We start from the raw sequence: 23,004 nt of genomic DNA on the forward strand, positions 1-23,004 counted from the left end.
GCTTTTTTTGCCACCCAGAAGAGCTTTAAAGCAAGGGTGAGTAGTACTAAACCAGATGTCAAAAGCATCTTTTGGCTGATGACATTGTCATCTTGGACTGTGGTATGGATCCTGGATAGTTTGTCCAGATGGGCATGTCTTGACCTCTCTCTGTGTTAGGATCTTGGCTCTGCTCTTCGTCTAAAAGCCATTTCTAGGTTGCCTTCAAAATAGTAACATCAACTACTGGACTCTACTATGAGTGCAAACCTCACACTCTTGTCTTGGCACTGTAATGTGATCCTTCAGGGCCTTTTGATGAACTTGGATATGAACGATGTTTTTTAAAAAAGAAAGAAAAAATTCTTCTGCCATGTTCGAAATACTGATTTGGGGCAGGAGACGGAAGCAGTCAATTCAGTGATAAGCCAATGTTAATTTTGAGGAGGACCACATTTTCCCCTGAAGGTGGTAGCCAAGCTTGTACCCAAAAGGGTAACAAAGTATAACAGAAAGACCTGTGTAGTAATTATTCTTTATCCTACAAAGAACTGGGAGATTTGTGTTGTGTTTCCATCTGTGATGCTATGGAGTATAGTAAAAGCCACAGAAAATTTGGAGACAAAGGGACCTAGGTTTGGCCTTAGCACTGGACCAGGTCCAAGACTATGGACACATTTATGTTGTGTGTTTTCCTCCAATGTATAAGGTGTGCTGGAACTCCGGACGTAACCATTGATTCATACATAACGAGAAACACATAGATATTTATTTTGAGTCAACTTTTATGAAGTACGCAAATATTAACACGACAGCTACGGTTTCAGCGCAAAGAAACACTGTATTTTCACTCAGCCCTTGGGAAAACGTGAGTACTCTGCACAGTGGACTGTCCCCTTGGGCACTGCCCCTCATTAGCTCCACCCCTGCTAGGGCCCCGCGTCCTGGCTATTGGTTCCCGTTCTTTGTGCTGTCAGTTGCCTTGGCGACCAAGGCTATGGCAACCAGGAGAAGCCAAACTTGCTCATCCCTCCCCAACCGCGAAGGGGTTTAAAAGAGGGTGGATGGACTGTGTGTTGCCTTCATGGCGCTCTACGAGTTCTTCTCTCAACCAGTCGAGCGCAGCTACCGCGCGGGACTCTGCTCCAAGGCCGCAGTGTTCCTGCTGTTGGCCACCGCGCTCACATACATCCCGCCGCTGCTGGTGGCCTTCCGGAGCCATGGTGAGCCTGCCCTGATGTCTGGCGCTCCACAACTCCCCCTGTTTCGCTGCACAAGCGCCGGCCTTCCTGACTTTCTCCCACTTCCTTCCCGCCCTCTTTACCCCAGGGTTCTGGCTGAAGAGGAGCAGCTACGAAGAGCAGCCCACCATTCGCTTCCAGCACCAGGTGTTGTTCCTGGCCTTGCTGGGACCGGAGCGCGGCGGGTTCCTGGCCTGGAGCACGTTCCCCGCCTTCAACCGGCTGCAAGGGGATCACCTGCGCATCCCACTCGTTTCGGTGCGTGGTTCCTGCCGGGGCCTAGCTGCTCACTGAGACTGGGCAGAGGGAAGGGTGCCGAGGGGGGTGAACGGCCAGGCCCTGGGAGAGTCCAGCTTAGGTCTTAAGGGTTCTCGAACCCACAGTAAGTTGTGTACACAGACTCAGTGGCCTGAACAAATGTTTTAACTTCCTGGGGAGTAAAACTCTTGTTTCATTCGACTTTCCCAAGTTTTCTAGAAGCCCAAGGCAGCCTATTTCTAGCTCCCGGCACTTACATGGACCTCGCCTGATAGAAAGGTGGTCGCGAAAGTTCCTTTAGGAGTCGAGAAGGACGAGTGGTGTTCTTGTTAGAACCCCGTGGTGTTGCTGCAATTGTGCATCTAAACACTGGGAACAGAAAGAGCAGGCATTTTTATGCAGACTTGACACCGGGAAGCCCAGGCCCTGATTGGTTCAGCGACCTGCTGGGAATGGCCCTCCCCCATCCTGGGCTTGTCTCATTAGATGCTGCTCCATTCTGCAGCTGTCCAGCATGAAAATGAAGCATTTTACTGTCTGTGATTTAGTATTTGTTTCAGGTAAGTGAGTGCTGCCTTTACAAGCACTCCCTTTCCGCTCATTTTTTGGAGAACATATGAAACTTCTGGTTTTAATTCTGAAGCTGAATTTCTGTAAACATCCCGGAGATGATTGGCCTGCAAGACAAACTTGTGTAGCTGAAAAAAAAAATTTTCAGACTTTTTTCCAGCAACTAAAAAGAATGGAAAACAATTAAATTTGATTAGTTATATGAATAACTACAAACAAAATATGATTCAGATGACTTCTCTCTGATTACTTTAAATATTCTTATATTTTTCTGATTACCACTATATCTAATGACAAAGTTAAAGGCTCAGTTTGGTACGTGTATCAATACTTGTTAACCAACCCTATTCTTTTTAAGATCTACAAGGTATTTCATGATATGGAACTGTAAATGGATTTGACCAGTTCCCAATTGGTGGATATTTGATTTGTTTTCACTTTTTCCACTATGAGAATATTGCAGCAAACAAGATTTTGAATAAAGACTAAATTGTGAGGAATTTCAATAAAAGTTGTTAAAATTTATAAGTACCTGGAAAACTAAGCAAGCAAACAAAATAATTACTAACTCCAGGGAAGTAAAAAGTAAGGAATAGGTGAGAAAGGTAATTAGTTGTGAATAGGATTTACATAGTCAAATGAGAGTTTAACTCTGTCTTGGGATGGAGCATGTGGGGGCAGCAGGGGGGTTGGTGGACAGTGCCGCGAAGAAAACTGTGCTGGAAAGAAAACTCTTTATCTCTTGTGGGAAGTCAACAGAGAATGCCTGCAATGAGATGAAAACACTTGCCATGGGGGTGGAAGTCTGCTGGGTTTTGTAATAAGCATTGTTGAACTCTGTGATTCTTTAAATGGTCAGGAGTTTTAAACTGGTTGTAAAAATAGAACTGGAGTAGGAGACATTTCTTTCAATAGCTGCTCACTACTCATGACATGTTGCCCATTTTTATTCTTATTTGAGATTATAATGCTTCTGAGGAAGGGCAACTGGATGAAAGGCCTGTATGGAGGAATGCTTACCTTCCGTTTCCGTGCGCATGTTTCCTTTTCTGACATGGAAAGGAAAGTTTTTTCTAAAATTCCAAACATTAATGATACTTCAGGTTAGCATTCCCTGTCTTTTAAATTTTGAGTGGTAGTATTTTGTTTTATTTTGTTTTGACATTTGTATATTCCTCTCGGTCATACTCTTCTGGTTACTTGAATCTAAGAAATAATCATGGAAAATTAAAATAATCGTAAAAACAAGTACATAGCATTAGTTTTTTCTTATTCTTTTCACTCATTCATCTACCACAACTGGTTGACTCCCCAGCTGGACTTCTAGTTAGCCTCCAATCTCTGCAACCAGCACCTGCTCCCTGAGGCACTGCCCATGTTCCCCCTGCTTCTGGTGAGTGTGTGTTCTAATTTTAAATCTGCAAAGCCAACGCTACCTTTTATTACTTAAAAAAGTTTTAATGTAATCTTCATTGTATATTTTTCTAGAATTTTTTTTATTGATTTGAGAGAGAGAGAGAGAGAGAAAAACATCGATATGTTGTTCCACTCATTAATGCATTCATTGGTTGATTCTTGAATGTGCCCTGACCAGAGATCTAACCTGCAACCTTGGTGTATCAGGACCATGCTCTAACCAACTGGGCTACTTGGCCAGGGCAAGACTACCTCTTATTTTTATGGTACCCACAAGTATTAATCCTCTTTAATACTGGGCAATTTTGCACCCCAAAAACACAAAACCAAAGTTCATTCTGTTAGTCTTTTTCCCCCTCCATTCTAGGCCAGTGTCTATAAATGATGCATGACCTTGTCATCCACAGTCTTTCTCTGTTGCTGATTTGCTGCCTTCCTGGCTGAGCTCAAGGATCTCTTGTCCCATATCTTAAACTCTTAACCCTTATTACAACAAAATTCTTTACTTTTCTAACTCTGAACATAAACAGACTGACTACAGCCCAACGGAGAAATAGCCAGGAGGCCAAGAAAGCAGTGGTTTTAGATCAAAGTGTGGCTAAATGCTGGGAGGTGGCTTTTCTGTTGCTAATTTGGGAAAATGCCTCAGAAGTCAGAAATGACCTTGCTTCTGCTTTGGTCAGGTCACCCTGGACAGAATCGCTTCTGAAGTTCCTATGTTTTTAATGCTTTAAAAGTCGAGTTTCTTGCTGTTTTGAATGAGAGAAGAAAAAAACACAGCTAGATCTTTTCCCTCAACGAGGCTGATGTGGCTCTTTAAGGCATCTGTGAACCCACAGAATCTGGGGGCTGAAGGCGATAGGAAGATGAGTGAAGAGTCCACATATCTGAGGCACTTTATTTTTTTTACACCTCTGAAATCAGAGTGTGTCTTCCTTCCTATAGTATCTTGTGACGGCTGTTAGCCAGGGGACAGGCTTTGCATAGTCCTCATTGCCTACATGGGTGCAAACATCAAAAGTGCCAGCACTAAAAGTTTCAGCAGGGACATCAGCAACATGAAAGAAAACCCCAGAGACCATAGTAAAACACTGTTGTTGTTCTCAGCTTTATTGAGGTATACCGCATTTTTCGGACTGTAAGACACACTCCCCCCAAATTTGGGAGGAAAATGGAGGGTGCGTCTTATAGTCCGAATGTAGCCAACCTGGCTTACTGTTGGGGGGGCCGGCAGTGGTACAGCGGGGTCACAGGTTATTAAATATTTTACCACATATTTGCTTCAAAATTTTTTTTCCTATTTTCCTCCTCTAAAACCTAGGTACATCTTATGGTCTGGTGCATCTTATAGTCCTAAAATACGGTAATTGACAAAATAGTAAAATAGTAAAATACTATTATTTTAACCCCTAAGAGCCAAATGGAGAGTGGGTAACAGAAGATTTAAGAGGCATTTCAAAATAGGCTAGCTCCACATAATTTTAAAGCCTGCTCAAGAGCCCAGACCAATGGATTTCATGAAATTTTAAAAAATGCTTTATCACCAATGTGCTTCATGACAAAGGCCAAAATTGCTTAGAAAAATATGAATATCATTGGGTCAAAAAGTGACTCAAAAGAATCATGATGTAAAGAACTTTTAGGAGCCCGTGGATCAATTTATTTCACTATAATTGTCTGTGTGCGTAAATATGATATCTGATATAACTATGCCTAAGTCTAAAAGCTCTTTTTATTTTTTCAGTTTGAGAACGTGCTTATTACAGCTGGGGACAGTGAAACCAGGAAGGACTTAGGACAGAAGAAGGAACGGGAGAGGGACTAGGTGGGCTGCTGTGGTTCCCTGGAGACTCAGAGGAAAGGGGCCTCGAAGACAGGTTCAGTGGGGTAGCCCGGGGACCAGGCTGCTGCTGCTGCTCCCCTGGTTGCAAGTCTCATGGGGTCCCTTAGGATTTAGGACGTGCACTCCTGGGAGGGAAGAAGAGAGGGAAGGGAAAGGCACAGGCTTGCAGAGAGTGCACTAAAACTCTTCGAATAAGTATAAAATAAATCCTCTAAGTGATTAGGAACATACTGTCATAGTTTAATTTGAATTATTTTTCCTTTCTTACTGGTGCATAAAAAAATGGTGCATTTTATGATTGATGGTATCTTAGATTCACCGAAATACAGGCGGCAAGAATACCATGAGTCTAGGAGCCCTGAAATAGTGATCCCTATTTTACAGGAGACCCAAAGGCTGATGCCAAAGAGTGTTTTTAGCACAAAAAGAAAAGAAATGGAACACTCAGTGATGACAAATACATGGTAAAATGAACACTGGTAGAAACTAGGAAACTAACCTTTATTAAAAGAATATGACTCAAAAGAATGAAAGGTTTAAAAACCTTTCAAAAGCATGAGATACTGTAGAATCCTTTAGGGGAAAAAAATATTGCAAGTCAGGGCATTTGGAAACAATTATATTCCTTAAAATTATAACAACTTTTACAGTCAGTGGTGTGTTGTTTTTAGGTTTTGTCCCAGCTCCAAATTTACCCTCCTATCCCTCTGCTTTGTGATGCTCAATGCGGAGTTGCTGAAAACCACATTCTCATCTGGCCACTAACTCCCTGTTAGGTTCTGCCAGTAGGAGGCGTGATGACCCTTGTTCTGGGAATAGGAAAAAAGGAAACTGCAACCAGTTGCCACTACCAGGGTGAAGAACCATTGCTGGGCTGATACAAACAGGGAGGAGTAAGTCTTCCTGCAGCCTTATTGATTCCCTCTACTGGGTTCCTCCTCCAGCTCTGGAAGTACCAGAGGTAGCTGGGCAGCACTCTCTTCTTGACGTCTCAGTCCCAGCTCCTTTAGGTAACGCCAGCCTCTTCTGGGTTCCCTTCCTTCTCCAGCTTCAGGCACTGGAGCTGCTTCTTGCAGCTACCTACTCTGTGTTATCAACAGCATTCCCTTTTGCCTATTTAGTCCTCTATTAAGATAACTGTTTAGTTTCTGTTTTTCTTTTTAAAGATTTAATTTATATTTAGAGAAGGGAAGGGAGGGAGAAAGTAAGGAAGAGAAACATCTATGTGTGAGAGATATATCTGTTGTTGCCTCTTGCTACGCCCCCAGGTAGGCACCTGGCCCACAACCCAGGCACGTGCCCTGACTAGGAATCAAACCGGAGACCTTTTGGTTCATAGATCTGCGCTCTATCCATTGAGCTACACTAGCCAGGGCTAGTTTCTGTTTTTCTGATTCATGTAAGTAGACTGATATACATTGACTAAATCCAACAATGGCTATATTTATCCTATCTAGTATATTAGTATTGATTTCACATATATCTGTAAAGGATTATCCTCCTTAAACTATCAGAAATCTTTGAAATTATAGTTATTGTGGGCTATTACAGAGGAGCACTGAATCAGAAGTCAGAAATAAATAAGTCACTTACAGAAATAAGGTGATGTGATTTATGAAGTGTCTTAGCCAGGCACAACAATTTGATTTTAAATAATAACCTTGAACTTGTGTTAAAGAAGTATTAACTCTTTGAATGCCTGCCTTTATAGCTGATACGCATGTGTTAAGATTGATTTGAACTAAATGGAATTAAATAATTGATTTCATTAATTGTCCAAGTAATAGTGTAGAAATGTAGCCCAACTTGCCAGCCTTAGAGAAGTGAAATTCTAACTTGGTGATAGGTCACTGTGGGAGATGCACCGTTTGCACCCCCTCTCGTCCCCACGACTGTCTCTTGGCCTTCTTCGTCTGCTGCTGTCTGTCTCCCTCCTGTGCTCAGCTGCACTGGCCGAGTCACACTCTCTTAAACACTGACCCGCTTTTACTCAGTGTGTGTTCACTTTGCTAGCCTGGATCACTCTTCCCACAGACATTTCTGTGCCTCCTCACTTCACTCCATTCAGGTTCCCAACAGTCAAGCCTTGAATATTTTCTGTAAAAAATTTTCTGTAAAAAAAAATTTACCCTGGTGATTCTCTAATTTTAGACTGTTTCATTTGTCTTTGTGGCACTTATCATTACCTAATATTGGTATGTATTTACTTGTTTATTGATTTATTACCTGCCTCCCTGGCTGGGAATATAAGCTCCCTTGGCAGAGAGTGGGGGCACTGGGGGCAGGGAACTTGGTCTGTTTTGTTTGCCATTACATTCCCAGCACTACTATGTGCCTGACATATAGTAGATCCTCAAATAATATTTGACAAATTAATAAGTGAATTTAACAAATAGATGCTAATTACGGTGCTATGTCAGATCTCTGTCTTCTCTGAGCTTGGAGTCAAAGTGCGTCAAACAAGTATACAGACTTACACTTTTGATGCTGGCTTTTGCAAAAATATTTGTCCTACTCAACATCTTGAGTTGTTTTGGGTTTTTGTTTTTGTTTTGTCTGGACGTTTTAGCTCTGGAAGGAACCAGATCTGAAGTCAAAGGTGTGGTTGCAAGTCCTGTCTTTACCATTACCAGCCATACCCAACAAATCCCTTCACCTCCCTGAGCCTTGATTTCTTCATCTATACAATGGGGATAATACTTGCTCTGCTTAGCTTAAACTTATTTTCAAAGTCAAATGAGTTGCTTTCCTTTCCTTCCCACACTGTGTTGGAGTCTGTATTCTTCTGGGAATTCCCTCCTGGCCACTATCCTCACTTGCAAGTTGAGACATTTGATCTTTGTCTTTCTGTTTAACACTAAGGACCCAGAAGGCATAGATCACTGCAGAGAGTTAACCTGATTTTATCTTCCAGGTATTCCCAAATACCAACCCAGGAAGATTCACAGAAAGACAAGGCAGTCTCTTTTCTATTCTATCATAACTGCTAATGTGTAATTGCCTCAGTAACTTGATCATCATCCCTGATAACAGATCCCTCCCCTGAACCTGCCAAGCGGATGGAGCAGAACAGAGAAAACAGTGTCCAATGGAAAGGAGAGGGCAGGTTTCCCTGTGACAAGTTCTAGGATAGGGACAGTATTGTCTAGAAGGAAAGAAACAATTGAAAGTTTCTGAAAACTGAGATATCTCCATGAGAACAAAGAATTTCTTCCTTGCTTAATGGTATTGGTAGAAATAAAAATGAACCAGTAGATGGAGAATTCAGATGGGAATGCTGATACACTGCAGTAAAATCCCTCTGGGAACCTACACTGAAAAAGGATCAGTTGTAGCAACAAGGCCCAGAGTTGTGCCGAGGAAGCAGTGGTCACATTTCAGTAACCATCCTTCCCTGCTAGTCGTTGTGGGAACACTGTGAGATAAGACTACAGATGGGCAGACTGGATACCAGTGTTTTTATGAGCTGTAATTTGTCTTTTTCCCTCTTAAGACCTGTTTTCCCTACTTTTCATGTCCATAATTTATAAAGTATCTGTGTAGATTTAACAGCTTACTGATTTTGCAGAGCTTCCTTTTTCATTTTATTGATTGGTACTAAAAGATGCACTAGGCTTTAAAGTGCTGACAGTAATGAGATGAGGTCCAACACTGAGAATCTGAAGCAAAGATACTTGTGGTTTAAGGGTGTATAAATAGAGCTTTGTGTGGGTTTTGATTTTTTTTTTGCTGAGTCAGGAGTACAAATGATTAGTATTAGTTTCTTTTCTAGACAAGTAGGAGACAATTCTGATGTGCTATTTAAATTTTCCATACAACCTCAGAAGATGCCAGCAACAAAGCAAACAAACAAAAAAGGTCAAATGAGACAACTGAAAAAAAAAAGTGCCATCCAGATGTTTATTGTTATCACCACTTCAAATTCCCATTCAGGATGGCCCTTGAATATTTGAGAAGCACAAGTATGAAGATTGTGTCTCTTTTTCCAATATTGATCCACTTATACATATTTATTTTTCTTTTTCTTTTGATGAGGGGCATACTACCTGTGTATAGCAGAACAGTGGGTCATTGTGTATATACCACCGTGATGTAGATTCTTCTTGACTTAAGGACCAGGGTCACTGACCCTCTTTGGGTTTCCTAGACTAGAGAAGAAGACAGGAACCAGGATGGGAAAATGGACATGCTACATTTTAAGCTGGAGCTTCCACTGCAGTCCACGGAGCATGTTCTTGGTGTGCAACTCATCTTGACTTTCTCCTACCAATTGCACGTGAGTCAGTTCCCGAGGGAAACCTGTCCTCTTCCTTTTGTCTTTCAATAGATCAGAGCCCTCCTTCTGATTTCTAGGAAAACCCACACTGTAGAAAAAGGCTCTTTTCTGAGGTGTAGTTTGGGGTTTAACTTAGGCAGATTAAATGTATTTTGTTAGGGTCATATTAACTTGTATAAGCTATTGACACCTCAGAGCGTTCTAGGCAGAGTGCTTCCTGCATAGCTAAGCCAGGTATGTGAGGAACCACCAGGCTTCAGCCACAGTCAGGTGGCCCTGAGATCCCAAAGCCCTTAAGGTCTGACCGAAATTGATATTGTCTCTCCCTCTAATGATTTCAGAGGATGTCTACGTTCGTGATGCAGAGCATGGCATTTCTCCAGTCCTCCTTCGCTCTTCCAGGGTCCCAGCTATACGTGAATGGAGACCTGCGGCTGCAGCAGAAGCAGCCCCTGAGCTACAGTGGCCTAGACGTGCGATACAATGTAAGGATGCTTCTTCTTGTCCATCTCCTTTGTTTCTACATGTCAGTGTTCACAGTTCTTTGCAGAGGGCAAATGGAAGTTGGAAATAGTGTTTCTCAGTAGGGGCATGGAAGAGGATTTCTGAGGAACCCCTGCCGTGAATTCTCAAAATATGGAGACAGACATAGCTGTGTTTATATCTAGAAAAAGAGAAGGAAATCTTTTTGTTTTTATCTAAGGACCAAATATTTCATTGCTTTTGGATGTGTACACATACACCCCATATTGAAAGTGATCTTTTACAGTTCATGTAAAACATTTCAAAAATAATACAAATGACCAATGATTGAGCACATAATATATGTCCTGCGTTAAGAGGTTTAAATATATCATCTGGTTTATTCATCACAGCAACCCCAGGGGACGTCCACTCCACATTTCCCAGCTCTGCAGCTGCTTGTCCTATCGTTGTCCCCATTGCTCCTTTCTAGCCACACTGGCTTTTGTTCCACAAAGCAACTGCTGTCTCAGGGCTTTGGGCTTTTGCACTTGCCTTTCCCTCTGCTAAGGACGCACATAGCTTAATCTGCCACTCCATTCAGTTCCCTGTGCAAATGTCTCTGAACACAGTCCTTCCCTGACACTTCTTTCCTCCCCACCCCCCCCCCACCCTCCTGTCTCTGTCACCTGGATTTACTTTCTTCCAACGGAAATAGTAAAGATATGTTTTCAGTTGGTTTTTTGCTGTCTCCCTCAGCAGAAAAAGCACTGGCATCTGTACTTTCACCCCAGTACCTAAAGTAGTGCCTGGCGCATAGTAAGCACTCAGACACATCTGTTGAAAGAATGAAGTCTCATTTTACACTTGAGAAAATTGCCACTTGCAGGGATTAATTAATTTTTCCAGAGTTCCACAGCATGAAAGTAACAGCCATGAATTTTCTGTCCGAGACCAGAACTCATGCATCTAAACACTCATTACTACTAACTTTTCTTATATCCCAAGGAGGGCTGTATAAGTTGGGCTGGGCTATTTTTGAAAAGGCAAGAAGGACATTATCAGTTATTGCAGGACTGGTTCAGACAAAGTAGGATTTATGGTTACCCTAGCTATAATCAGTGTAAGCTGAAAGAAAAAAAAAAAAGGAGGACTATAAGGTATAATCTTTTTTTTTAAGATTTTATTTTTATTTATTTTTAGAGAGAGAAGGAAGGGAGATAGAGAGAGAGAGAGAGAAACATCAATGTGTGGTTGCTGGGGGTTATGGCCTGCAACCCAGGAATGTACCCTGGCTGGGAATCGAACCTGCGACACTTCGGTTCGCAGCCCGAGCTCAATCCACTGAGCTACACCAGCCAGGGCTATAAGGTATAATCTTAATATGGCTTGGAAAAGGTCTTTGCTGGTGTTTTTCAACTTTATTGAGGTATAATTGACAAAACTGTAAGCTAAAGTATATATTATGATGATTTGATAGATGTGTACATTATGAAAGGATTCCTCTCAGTTAATTAACATATCCATCACCACACATATTGATCTTTTTTTGTATATGTGTGAGAACATTTTGTTCTACTCTCTTAGCAAATTTCAATTATTCAATACAGTATTATTAACTATAGTCATCATGTTATACATTAGATCCTCAGCCTTTACTCATCTTATAGCTGAAACTTTGTACTTTCACCCTCTCTCCATTGCCCCCAGCTCCAAGCCCCTGGCAACCGATTTTCTACTGTTTCTATAAGTTTGACTTTTTACTTAGATTCCACGTATAAGTGATACTCTGCAGTATTTATCTTTCTCTATCTGCCTTATTTCACTAAGCGTAATGCCTTCAAGGTCCATCCATGCTGTTGCAAATACCAGGATTTCCTTCTTTGTAATGTCTGAATATATATAGATACATACACACACACACTCACATCTCACATCATCTTCTTCATCTATTCAACCACTACAGACACTTAGTTTGTTTCCATATCTTGGCTACTGTAAATGATGCTGCTGCAGTGAATATGGGAGTACAGATATCTCTTCCATATCTTGTTTTCATTTCCTTTGGATATATACCCAGAAGTGGGTTGATTTCAGGATCATACGGTAGCTCTATTTTTAATTTTTTGAGAAACGTCCACACTGTTTTCCATAGTGGCTGCACCAGCTCACATTCTCACCAACAGTGAACAAGGGTTGCCTTTTTCTCCTATCCTCACCAACACTTGTTATCTCTTGTCTTTTTGGTAACAGCCCTGAAGTGATACCTCATTGTGGCTTGGCTTTGCATTTCCCTGATGATTAGTGACGTTGAGCACATTGTTGTGTACCTGTTGGCCTTCTGTATGTCCTCTTTAGAAAAGTGCCTATTAGGTTCCTCTGCCCATTTTTTAAATCAAATTTATTTATTTATTTTTAATTAATTTTTTTGGCTGTTGAGTTGTGTGAGTTCTTTGTATACAGAGTCCAGCACAAATAATGCCCCCTTTATTATAAAATCATAAGCCTGTAATTCTGTAACATAACAATATCACACTCAAGCACACCATATGACATCTTAGGTGAAATGTTCAAATTTAAACTAGAAATTATCACACACATATTACACACCTACCAACCACACTCAAGCAGGCATTACTTCTGCTGGATCCTGTATTTTGGATATTAACCCTTATCAGGTATATCATTTTCTAATATTCTCTTCTATACTGTAAGTTGCCTTTTGATTTTGTTGATGGTTTCTTTTGCTGTGCAGAAGCTTTTTAGTTTGACATAGTGCCACTTATTATTTTTGCTTTTGTTGCTTGTACTTTTGGTGTGAAATACAAAAATATCATTGCCGGTACTGATATCAGGAAGTATACCGCTTGTTTTCTTCTAGGAGTTTTACAATTATGAGTCTTAAGTTAAATTTAACCCATTTTGAATTGATTTGCATGTATGGTGTAAGATAGGAGTCCAGCTTATTCTTTTGCATGTGACTGTGCAGTTTTCATAAACCATTTATTGAAGAGTCTGTTCTTTCCCTATTATATTCTTGGCTGCTTTGTCAAAAATTAACTGAGCTTACATTGGTGGGTTTATTTCTAGATTATCCATTTTGTTCCATTGATATGTCTGTTTTTATGCCAATACTGTACTATTTCAATTGCCATAGTTTTGTAATATAGATTTCCTTTCCCACTTTATTTATTTTGACATTGATATTTCCATAAACTTGTAAGTCAAAGATAAGCTGTTCCATAAAAGCCATTTCATATATGCAATATACAGAAATTATTTTGAAAGTCTGTTCATATAATGGATTCATTGAGTACTAACAAAAAATTAAGATACAAATAATTGACTACAAATAAACTATTACTAAACCAAGATACACAGGAATGACACTTCATTTCGGGGGGGAAAACATCTCAACCTTACTGTGTTAGAATACAGCACAGTTGTGATAGCACACATTATAATAATCCCTTAAAGCAGAGATTAAAGATCTTAAATTGAAATGTGTTCAGGATTACTCCTGCCTGTACAGGCAGGACCTATCATCATATCACTGCCAACACCCAGTTCTCTCATGCAAAAGAACCTCAGTTGTTTCCTAAGGCCTATTGAAGTCAAACAATCAACTAATAATAGCAATTTAATCAGCAAGCTGTAAATCAATCAGAGCAATGTAGAAATTCTGCAGTTGAACTGTATTTCCTGTCTATAGCACTGCTGCTATTAAATCTATTTTCTCCATGTATCAGGAGAAAAAAACAGGCACTGATAGTCAAGATAAGATTTTCATTGTTGCAGTAAATGATAGAATATGTGCGGGAAAAGTTCCTAATGTTGGGACAATCTTGATGACCCTTTATAAAGGTGAAGGGTTATTGTGTGTGTATATGTGGAAAGGAGTAAGAAACAAAGGCATGTGGTGAGGACAGGCATGTAAAGGGAATGCTGAGGCTATATTATAATTACATTTATTTCAAAATCTGATCTGAAGTCTGCCAATAGGGCTTACAAAAAAAGAGCAGCCGTTAGTTAGTGCAAGTTCCACCTGATCATTTATTTGTGAATAAAGCTAGTTTTGATGAGATATAATTCGGTCCTTTCCCTGTAAATATAAAGAAACTCAAAAGGGATTTTAAAGGTAGTAGGTCTAAAAATGCAACAGTAACTCTTATAATAATCCTTTTCAATTAAACATAAATCAGGGTAAGACGTGTGTTAAAATAGTTTTCAGACTGAATATTTATCAGCCTCTATAATCTGTTGTTCCAAATGGATTTCAATTTAAAATATATATAAGAACTATCACATCTAAAAGTGAAGAAAATAAATTAGATCCTGTCCCTCTCCCCAAAATAGTAACCTCCAAGCATAAAAAACTATATAATATCTTATACAAATTAACCAATGTTCTTACAAAAGTAGTGCAGTTTTGGAGTGATAATATGCTGTATTTCTGGTGAAGTACTAGGTACAAGAATATGTATCAGTTAGGCATTTCCAGTCCAATTAGTCTCTAAAGTTATTTAATTCTTGACAACGTGTAATAACTGGTATGCATTTTGGTACTTAAGTCATGAATTGCAGAGAACAAGGAGCAGTATAATATAGTAACAGGGTTTGTATCAGACAATTACAGTGTTCGACAAATCTCTTCTATGAACTCTGTGATTTGGTTTGCACTTGGTCACCTCTAGTAGATCCTTGATTTGATACTTTCATATCCATACTTTCTCCAGCTGCGGTCTCTGACATTTCTTCATCTTCCTCATCATTATGTAGGTTTTTTGAACTTAATTGCCTACCTAATTTAATATTCAGTCCTTCATTGTAGTGAAGCTTCCTTTTCATTTCAAACTGTCGCTTTTTTTCTATAGCTGGTGTGGAAGTCTCCTGAAGCTGGGTCCTTTCTTCCCCCTCCGCATTTCCTTCAGAGCACTTACAAAAGAGTAAACAGCAGGCACTCAATAAAGACTTTTTACCTTGTTCCTCAGGTGAGAAGGCACAGTCTTCATCGCTTCTTCCCTGTTCATGAACCCGATATTTTGGCTGCGAGCCCTCAGCAGCAGCCGATTTGTTAGCTAATGTATCTGGGGTCAGTGCTTGAGCGGCTTCTGAATCACGCGTTGCATGGTACGGGGTGCTTGCTTCATCTATTTCCTTGAAGCCATAGTCTTTGTCTGCTGGATGATATGTCGCCAGGATGCTCATTTCATCCCACCTCTGGGACTTTTTCCTCCGTTCATCCCCACTCCTGCTGGGCAGGAGTTCGGGCTGCAGTTCATTGGAGGCCACCACAGAGGAAGTCGTGGAGCCCTTGTTCTTCAGGATCCCCTTTGTGGGCCTGAGTGAGGCCTGCGAGGCCGCCATGCCATTGTCCGCAGCTCCGGTCGGTTGTCTGCTCGGAGTCACTGCTTGACGTTGGGTCCAGGAAGGGCTGGGCGCGAGCCTAGACTGGCCAAGCAGTCGCTGAGCCCACCTGGGGCTAACGTGGCCGCACCTGCTGTCGCGAAGACGGCTTACGGTGTCTTTTTCACAGCACAACGACCACGCTGCTTTGGTGTCTGGCCCAGCCCAGCTGGCGGCTCTGTGCACGCCCTTGGCCACCAGCATTTTGCCCACTGCGGCAGCCCACATAAAGAAGCCAGCCTGTCGCCCCAGCAGCCTGTAATATAGTTTTAAGTCAGGAAGTTTGATGCCTGCAGCTTTGTTCTTTCTCCAGATCGCTTTGGCTATTTGGGGTCTTTTGTGGTTCTGTACAAATTTTGGGATTGTTTTTTCTATTGCTGTGAAAAATGCCACTGGAATTTTGATAAGGATTCCACTGGTAGTATGGTAGTATGGATATTTTAACAGCATTAATTCTAACACGTACACAGAAAATATTAATTTGTGTCTTCTTCAGTTTCTTTTATCAATGTCATAATTTTCAGTGAACAGATCTTTCACCTCCTTGGTTAAATTTATTCCTACATATCTTACATTCTTTTTGATACAGTGTAATGGGATTGTTTTCATAATTTCGCTTTCTGATACTTAATTGTTAGTGTATAGAAATGCAAATGATTTTGTGTATTGATTTTGTATCCTGCAACTTTACTGATTCATTTTGTAAGTTCTAAGAGTTTTTTTGGTGGAGTCTTTAGGATTTTCTATATGTAATATTGTGTCATATGCAAACAGAGACTATTTTATTTCTTTCCAATTTGGATGACTTTAATTTCTTTTTCTAACTGCTCTGTCTAGGACTTCCTGTGCTATGTTGAATAAAAGTAGTGAGAGTGGGCATCCTTATCTTCTTCCTGATCTTAGAGGAAATCTTTTCTCCGTTATGATGTTGGCTGTGGGCTTGTCATAGATGTCCTTTATTACATTGTGGTATGTTCCCCTTTCCTCTGTACCCTCTTTATTGAGAAGGCTTTTTTTTTAATTTCATGAATGGATGTTGAATTTTATCAAATCCTTTTTCTACATCTATTGAGATGATTTTTATCCTTCATTTGGTTAATGTATATCACATCTATTGATTGGTGGATGTTGAACCATACGTGCATCCTTGGAACAAATCCTATTTGATCGTGGTGTTGAATTTGGTTTGCTACTATTTTGTGGAGGGTTTCACATCTATGTTCATCGAGAATATTTGCCTGTGGTTTTCTTATAATGCCCTTTTTTACTTTTCATGCATTGTTCTCCTGACCTCAGTGAGCATCTTTGTGACTGATATTTTAAATTCTATCAGCTAAATCACTTATCTCCATTTTATTAAGGTCTCTTTCTGGAGTTCTTTCTTGTTTTGTTCAGAACATATTTCTCTATTTCTTAATTTTCCTTGACTCTCTGTGTTGGTTTTTGTGCATTAGATAAAACATATCCCTCTCCCAGTCATGATGGAGGGGTCTCATGTAGGAAATGAATCTTACCAATCAGCCCAGCCAGAGCTCTTGGTTGCTGTCAAACCTGGTCCTTGTCCAAGCTGCCTTCTTTGTTCTTGTGGCTCCCCGTAGTTGAGGATGTGCTAAGACTGTTTCAGTGTGGGTGATGTGGGTGTTTCTTCACTTGCCCAATGTGTAGGTGTCACCCAGCTAGTTTCTAGATTTCTTTCAGAGGGAATTGCTCCATGTATAGCCATGACTTCAGTGTGTCAGTGAGAGGAGGTGAGTTCAGGAAGTTCCTTTGTTGCTCTCTTGGACTGGAACCTTTTTTTTTTTTCTCTCCACATTTTTTTAATGCCTCCCCAGAGTTTTCAGCATTCTGAGTCCTGTCTTCACCTAGAAACCCATATCACCTTTTATCTGAAGGTTTATATCAACAGGAACATGATATTTGAGGGCAGGAAGTCATTTTCTTTAAAGGATTATATACTTACTATTTGTATTTTACCTTATTTCCAAATCTACATTTAGAAGGGATACATTTAGACATCATCCAGAGAAAAGTAAGGAAAAGACAAGGGAGTTGAAAATATGGTCTATTTTTTTTTTTAATCTTCATCTCAAGACATTTTTTCATTGCTTTTAGATATTGGGGAAGGGGGAAAGAGAGAGAAAAACATCAATGTGAGAGAGAAACATTGATTGGTTGCCTTCCTTATGCGCCCCACGGGGCAATCTAAGTATGTGCCCTGACTAGCAATCAAACCTGCAACCTTTTTATTTACCGTAGGACACCCAACCAACTGAGCCACACCAGCCAAGGCAGAAAATATGGTCTATTTTTAAAAATTAAAGAACTTATTTCTCCCATTGGGATAGAGAGAGGTATTTTATAAGTAGCTTTAAAACCTATAAAACCTATAGAAGGTGGATATTGGCCCTTGTTTCCATCATGTGCATAAGGGGAAGGATTGAGATAAATTACTGCAAGAGAGTTCATTCATCCTTGAAGAAAAGATTGTTGATACTGGAATAGGCCCCCCAAAACAAGAAGGTGGTCTCTGAGATCTGTCTGGGTGGGCAGGAAGGTGGAAAGACCAGAGAAGAAGCTGCTCTAGTTGTTCACACCAGGTCCTCCTGCTGTATCCCAGGTGTCCGTAATCAACGGGACCAGCCCTTTTGCCTATGACTATGACCTCACCCACATTGTTGCTGCCTATCAAGAAAGGAATGGTGAGTAAACTTTATTCAGATATCTGTCAGGGATTTTCTGGATTGGTGGGGGCTGTGGAGAGAAACAGAATTGGAACCCTTATCATGATGAAAATGTCAAAACCAGTGAATGCTCGGTGATGGGAGGCAGACCCAGGATTTGTCCTTTTCCTCCCTATCTAAAGACCCACACCCTACCCACCCCACTTCTATGATTCAGCAGGTAAGTGCCACTTCATTGCTATATTTATCCCACCACTGGTTTGATGGGTTTCCTTTGTTTAAAAAAAAAAGGCAAATTACTGTCCATAGTTTTCAAATAGAAATAGGAAAGGTGAGTGACTCACCCCATGTCAACAATTGAATTAGGAGAATAGGCGTGATGCACCCAAGGTTCTGGCTATAAGGAAAAGTGTGTCTGTCCCTTACAGAGGTGAGGCTGTTCGGCCATCTCAAATGCTCAGCTTGGCATGTTTGGCTGGTTGGTGGTCTGAGGTTTTCTCCAAAGGCACTAAAGTGTTGCTTGGCAACCAGACATCATGGGTACCTACCACACAGACATTTAGCAAGTGGGGGGACTACAGTTCTAGTATTTCTTCCTGATTTTGAGTAATACACTAACAGCATTATTTTAAAAACAAATTTTAAAAATAAAAACATTGACCAAACTTAGAAAACTACAAATCAAGTTTTTTCTTTATTCCTTCTAGTTTTTGTCTGTATGCAAATCTTTTTATATACAGCTGCTATCATAGTTTAGAGACAATTTTGGATCCAGTTTATTTTTATACTTTGTAATATAAATATTTTCCATGCTGCTACAAAGTTTTAATTGGTATTATTTTTAGTGGTAGTATAGTATTCCTTTGCTTAGCCACTCAAGAACTGTAGAACACATAGACTATTTCCACGTTTTTCTTTAAATTTAATCTCTATTGTATTTTTCCATTACTATTTAGTGCCCTAACCCCCTCCCCCAGCAATCACTGCCCTGTTGTCCATGTCCATGAGTCCTTTTTCCTTTTTGCTCAATCCCTCCACATCCCCCGCCACTAACTGTCATCCTGATCTCCATCTATGAGTCTGTCCCCACTTTCCTTGTTAATTCAGTTCATCAGATTCCAAGTATGAGTGAAATCATATGGTATTTGTCTTTCTCTGACTGGCTTATTTCACTTAGCATAATGTTCTCCAGGTCCATCCATACAGTCACAAAGGGCAAAATTTTCTTCTTTTTTATAGCTGAGTAGTATTCCATTGTGTGAATGTCCCATAGTTGTTTTATCCATTCACCTATTGATGGATTCTTGGGCTGCTTCCACACCATGGCAATTGTAAATAACGCTGTAATGAACATAGGGGTGCTTATATTCTTTTGAATTAGTGTTTTAGGTTCCTTCAGATATATTCCCAGAAGTGGGATAGCTGGGTCAAAAGGCAGCGATCCCACTTTTATTTTTTTGAGGTATCTCCATACTGCTTTCCACAGTGGCTGCACCAATCTGCATTCCCACCAATGGTGCACTAGGGTTCCCATTTGCTCCACATCTTTGTCAGCACTTGCTGTTTGTTGATTTATTGATGGTAGCCATTCTGACAGGCGTGAGGTGATATCTCATTGTGGTTTTAATTTGCATTTCTCTGATGATTAGTGATGTTGAGCATCCCCTTTATTTTAACATAAGCGTTTTGACAAGCGTTTTAACAAACAATGTGCGAGCAACTTTTCACATTCAATTTCACTTTCCTTTTGGATCATTTCTTTGAGATGAGTTCTGAAGTACAGAATTTTCCTGAGAGGTCAAACCGGTATTTTCATAGCCCTCCATGTTTTATCTAACTCTGGATTGCATTGCAGTAACCACCATCCTGACCGACCCCAACCCCGTCTGGCTGGTGGGAAGGGCTGCCGAAGCTCCGTTTGTGATTAACGCTGTCATCCGATACCCAGTAGAAGTTATTTCATATCCTTTCTGTGAAGGAGCCAACAGTAGCTCAGTTTCAAAAGAGAAAACCGGATTCCTCACTTGTCCCAAGAAGGAACGGCAGGAAGCCTTAGAGTGGAAACAGCTACGGCACTATGGCCCCGCACAAACAACCGTGTGTGTTGTTCACACAGGGGAAAAGAAAACTAATTTCCTGTTTCTGTTTCTTCACGAGCAATTTTTCTAGGTCAGAATCATCCATATTTATGTCCTAATAATATTTTATTATCCCTTTTATTTTAAAGGTATTTGAAACATTTTTGCCATATCCTGTCTAAACTTTAGTTTAATATTTGCTTAGAAAATGTCATCTGAGAATCCTTAACTGTGTGTACTTATCTACCTGGATTCTGGGAAATTATAAAGTTTGCCTGGATCCAGTATGTCAGTATCCTACTTATCTTCCTCTGGGTGTTTGAAAGAATCAAAAGATTTGTGTTTCAGAATCAAGTGGTCACCACCATCCCGGTAACAGCAGTGCCCCAGGGAGAACTGTGTAAGGAGCACTTATCATAGGAAGACCATTACTGAAACTCAGAGCAGGACCCTGGCTACCTCATGCTGTCTCCTGAGAACTGCCATCTGGGACACTTCTGAAAAGAGCCCCCGGACACGTATCGGCATGTGCGCTTTTCTTACCAGAGACAAAGAAGAGTTCTTTCTAATTTTTCTCTACACAAATTCTGTGTCTTCTAAGTGCCTACCGAAATCATCAGAGACTAGTTTCCAGAAAGGTCTGAGGGTTCCTGAAGGCTGTAATTTGCCTCCTACTTTTTGTTTGTTTGTTTGTTTGTTTTTAATCTTAGACTTGAATTTCAGGATAGACTTGAAAACTATTATCAGTTTAGACATGTTGGAGAGAGTCCCATCTCTGGTCAAGCAAAGACTTTTTCTTTCTCAAACTGAGAAATATGCCATACATTTCTCCCCCCTGTTGTAAACCATGTTTTACTCTTTTTCTGGGCTCTCATGACAGATATGCAAATCACTAGCACTTTCTACTCTTGGGCACCGAAATTTCCCATTCAGAACTTTGATTTCCAGAACTGAGAGGCCTTTAACTGGAGAATTGGAGAAGAGGGGGGTGGAGAGAGAGAGAGTGCTCACAAACACATGTGTGCGTGCATGGGAGGGTGGGCAACGTGAGGACACTAGAACCATCCACCTGCCCTCAGTCAAACAGACATCGTCTGTCATCAGCTTAGCTGAAAAGCTCTTTATCCTGCCCTTATGTGGCTGGCTCTTTGCCCTGCCTTTGCCCTCTGTCTGTGCCCCTGGAATAGCAGGCTGAAGTCAGAAGTGCTGTTTCATTCACAATCCTCTAAGCAACCGTGGGGGAAGTAAGGATTGTAACAACAGGCTTTTTCTCTCTGGCCCTCACCTAACAGCCTGGACACTTTCCACTCGTCCTTCTCAACAGCCCCTCCCCCCTCCCCCCTCCCAAAAAGGACATGGGTGACAGAGGACCTGTTGTTGGTATTGGCTCCCTGCCCGACAACCACAGAGTTTATTTGGAGGGCTAGCGGGAAGCCCAGCTACCTGTATTTCCCTTGACCACGGAACAGGGCGCCCATCAGAGCAGGCAGCTTTGGGGAGGCCACACGGGAGCAGTGAGGGGAATAAGAGGATGCCAGGCCAGGCAGCCCAGCCCAGCCTGGCCAGTAGCAGAATGACAAGCAGTGCCACCAGACAACCCTCACGACTGAGTGAGCGTCTGCAGGAGCAGAGTGCTGGAACAGGTCTTTGCTGTGCACAGAAGACTGACTCTCTGTCCTCGCCCCGAGAAAACATGCGGCATCCTCAAAGGACAGATGGATCCGCTTCATGATCCAGAGATGGCATTGGTACTGGAAAGACACACCCACTATGACCTGTGCTTCAGGCCCATTCAAAAACACACACTTCAGTGTGTGCCTCAGTTTACCTTGGAGATCCAGTTCTTATTTCTGAACTACTTTTTCTTTCAGGCTGGCCAAAATAAGTGTTTTGGAAACAAACCTATTTTAAGCGCACAAATATCCTAACACTGGCCCTTCTGATTTTCTTTTAAAATTTAGGGCTGCTTATTTATATGTCTAAAATATTTTTGAGATTTAAATGAAAATTGGTTGCTGAATCTTCTGAATTACCAAAAGGTGATGAGATATGGAAAGACAGCTAAAGGTGTATAAACATTGCTTTGCATTTTATTTTCATTCAAAATTTGTATAAAGAACCATGATGTTTTGTAACTTTCTAATTAAAATTAAACTGTTCAAAATGGAGGCTGCGTGTGACTTTTTAGAGGGGAAGGTTTGGGAAGGGAAAGAATGGGAGGGGAGAGGTGGCACACATTTCTCCGAGTTACTCACCAGCAGCCTCGCTTTGCCAGGGCTCTGCCCGAAGACCGTGGAGCTTTTGTTAGCTCTTTGGCAAAAGTCCCCTGGTCCAGCCCCAGGTACATGTGAGTTTTTGGTGGAATCCACATGGCATGTGGAAACCACAGGCTGGAAAATTACAAGTGTGTCTGGCGAATGTCATTTTGTTTACAGATCAGATGTTGGTAGCCTCTGAACCTGAATCACACAGCGTAATTGAAAGAAAAGGTGAGAAATATACTGGATTTTATTAATTGAGCTGTAATGAATAGCTAAATCAGAGTTTGAGACAACTACCCAATGTTTGGAGCGGGCAGTTCTAGTTTTGCCAAATGATGATCCAGTTTCTGTTTGAATCAGATGAAGCCCTCAGAGCCCCGCTTAGGTCCTATCGTGTCAGGTTAATAAAGCAGTTGTATACCTTCCCCTTTCTATAATTACACATTTCCCCTTTTCTATAATTACACATTTCCCCTTTAAAAGCATGAACATATCTTTCATGTTCGTGCTTTTAAAAAGAAGTTTCTTTCTGA

The 23,004-nt window shown here is 41.0% G+C and overlaps 2 protein-coding genes across 3 annotated transcripts; one reads left to right on the top strand and one right to left on the bottom strand.

The window, feature by feature from the left end:
* The first annotated feature begins 978 nt into the window (after window positions 1-978).
* TMEM231 (transmembrane protein 231) lies at window positions 979-22,374 on the top strand. The gene is made up of 7 exons (XM_045818719.1): window positions 979-1,202; window positions 1,309-1,478; window positions 9,455-9,583; window positions 9,925-10,068; window positions 18,069-18,150; window positions 19,988-20,093; window positions 20,450-22,374. Exons 1-7 carry the CDS (start codon window positions 1,064-1,066, stop codon window positions 20,628-20,630), a joined length of 951 nt encoding a protein of 316 aa, XP_045674675.1. The 5' UTR covers window positions 979-1,063; the 3' UTR covers window positions 20,631-22,374.
* LOC123805884 (protein phosphatase inhibitor 2-like) lies at window positions 14,699-15,412 on the bottom strand. Of its 2 annotated transcripts, none has more exons than XM_045818722.1 (2): window positions 15,025-15,412; window positions 14,699-14,913 (listed from the first exon to the last, which is right to left on the bottom strand). In XM_045818722.1, exons 1-2 carry the CDS (start codon window positions 15,410-15,412, stop codon window positions 14,699-14,701), a joined length of 603 nt encoding a protein of 200 aa, XP_045674678.1. The 2 variants fall into 2 exon arrangements, with proteins under 2 accessions (XP_045674678.1, XP_045674676.1); XM_045818720.1 differs by having other exon boundaries at window positions 15,007-15,412.
* Window positions 22,375-23,004: the final 630 nt, after the last annotated feature.

Source organism: Phyllostomus hastatus, unplaced genomic scaffold, assembly GCF_019186645.2.
Source record: "Phyllostomus hastatus isolate PE091 unplaced genomic scaffold, TTU_PhHast_1.1 phas_scaffold_345, whole genome shotgun sequence".
In the NCBI taxonomy this organism is placed as follows: Eukaryota; Metazoa; Chordata; class Mammalia; order Chiroptera; family Phyllostomidae; genus Phyllostomus; species Phyllostomus hastatus.

Coding starts and splice junctions, on each gene's coding strand:
- TMEM231 (XM_045818719.1), top strand. CDS start 1,064: ATGGCGCTCTACGAGTTCTTCTCTCAACCAGTCGAGCGCAGCTACCGC. Junction 1,479..9,454: donor TGCGCATCCCACTCGTTTCG/GTGCGTGGTTCC, acceptor TGGGTTTCCTAG/ACTAGAGAAGAAGACAGGAA. Junction 9,584..9,924: donor CTTTCTCCTACCAATTGCAC/GTGAGTCAGTTC, acceptor TAATGATTTCAG/AGGATGTCTACGTTCGTGAT.
- LOC123805884 (XM_045818720.1), bottom strand. CDS start 15,412: ATGGCGGCCTCGCAGGCCTCACTCAGGCCCACAAAGGGGATCCTGAAG. Junction 14,914..15,006: donor AGGTAAAAAGTCTTTATTGA/GTGCCTGCTGTT, acceptor CACCAGCTATAG/AAAAAAAGCGACAGTTTGAA.